The sequence below is a fragment of the Echinops telfairi genome, unplaced genomic scaffold (assembly GCF_000313985.2).
Source record: "Echinops telfairi isolate 266 unplaced genomic scaffold, ASM31398v2 ScPeMD7_7469;HRSCAF=8507_1, whole genome shotgun sequence".
In the NCBI taxonomy this organism is placed as follows: Eukaryota; Metazoa; Chordata; class Mammalia; order Afrosoricida; family Tenrecidae; genus Echinops; species Echinops telfairi.
In genome coordinates, this window is record NW_022111373.1 from 1263812 (window position 1) to 1265527 (window position 1716).

The 1716-nt window shown below is 35.3% G+C and overlaps 1 protein-coding gene across 1 annotated transcript in view; it reads left to right on the top strand.

The window, feature by feature from the left end:
- Nucleotides 1-67: 67 nt before the first annotated feature.
- LOC123521086 (bromodomain-containing protein 8-like) overlaps nt 68-1716 on the top strand; it is an 11478-nt gene continuing 9829 nt past the window's right edge. Inside the window, exons 1-2 of the mRNA XM_045285030.1 lie at nt 68-123; nt 365-433. Of these exons, the coding sequence (XP_045140965.1) occupies nt 68-123; nt 365-433 (125 nt within the window). The remainder of the gene's footprint in view (nt 124-364; nt 434-1716) is intronic.

Below are 1716 nucleotides of genomic sequence, written 5' to 3' on the forward strand. Positions count from 1 at the left end.
GTTAATAAGTTGCCTCTAGAAATCGGTTCCTATTATATAATACAATTCATATATGTTTCCCTTCAAAATGGTGGAGTCTCTCTTCACAGAGGCCTTGAACAAATTTCTGAACACTAAATCAGTGTATTGGAATAGTGATAAATATTTTATCTTTTTTAAAAAATTATTTTTCCTTCAGCAAGAGGAGACTAATAGATTACTTCCTTAATTATATTATAGTCTGCATTTCCCTAGAAAAAGCTAACAAGAAATAAACCACACTCAATAGTTTTAATTACTGTCTTTTAGTTCATAGTAGCCACTCTTCTTATTCAGTGTGACTTGCCAGAGTTTGTTCATCCTGTCTGGCTTTGTTGGTTACCAGGTTCAGCAGTCCATTTCTGAAGCCTGTATCAGATAGGCAGGCCCCAGGATACAAGGATGTGGTGAAAAGGTCAGTGGAAAAGGGGTCAAGAAAGGTTGGTCACTTCATATCTGTTTTTTACATTGTTATTATTTTTTTTAGTAATTTTTTTGAGAATTATGCACAGAAAAAAATATAGCAATAAAAGTTTTTCCATGTACACTTCCGTGACATTGATTACATTCTTTGAGTTGTGCTACCCTTCTCACCCTTCTTTGCTGAGTGCTTGCTCCTCCAGTAACATGAACTCACTGCCTCCTCAGGTTCCTTCCTATTTAATCTTTTGATTTTCTGTTGGCAATTTGATCCCATGTAGATAGATCTTAAAAGAGAATTATTTTTTTAAAAAAGCAGGAGTTGTACGAGCCCCCAATAAAATGATTTAAAAAAACAACAACATTATATTCAAAGCAGATATTCCTTACTGGCTAAACTAAACTATGTTCCGTTTGGGGTTTTTTTTCTTCCTATGTTCAGTTTTAAGATGACTTAAAATTCTTACCTCCCAGTGTAGTCCTCTTTCTACAACATCACTGCGCCTTTTTTTATGCACCCATTTTCTATGCCTCATTGAATCATAGCTTGATTTATTTTAATATTCATCTGATTCTCATCTTGTTACTCCTATGAGAAAAAAAATTAGCTTTGATTATGCAATAGTAAATGTAGATTAAATAATAATAGTAATAAAATAAATGTAGATTAATCACCTAGTACAATAGTGCCCATTGTAAACCATCATTAATTGCTATATGACTAGGTGACCATTGAACTCATTAGAGCTTTAGTATCTGGGGCCAGCACTACCACAGTCATGTTGTGTGCTGTTGAATTGATTCTGGCTCATAGCAACCCTATATAACAGAGTAGTACTGCTTTATTGGGTTTGTTCGGCTATAATCTTTATGGCAGCAGATTGCCAGGTCTTTTCTCCTATGGAGCAATAGGATGAGTTTGAAATGCTGACCTCTAGTTAGCAGTCATGCATTTATCCATTGCACTATCAGGAATCCTTACTGTTGTGGTGATGTGATGGTGTTAAGTGTTGTCATTTCCAATTCATAGTGACCCTATGTACAACAGATGAAACATGGCCTGGACCTGTGCCATCCTCACAACTGTTATGCTTGAACCTACAGTTGCTGCCACTGTGTCAATCCATCTTGTTGATGGTCTTCGTCTTTTTCTTTTTTTTTTTTAATTATTTTGTTGGGGACTCGTACAATTCTTATCACAATCCATACATACATCCATTGTGTCAAGCACATATGTACATTTGTTGCCCTCATCATTCTCAAAACATTTGCCTTCTA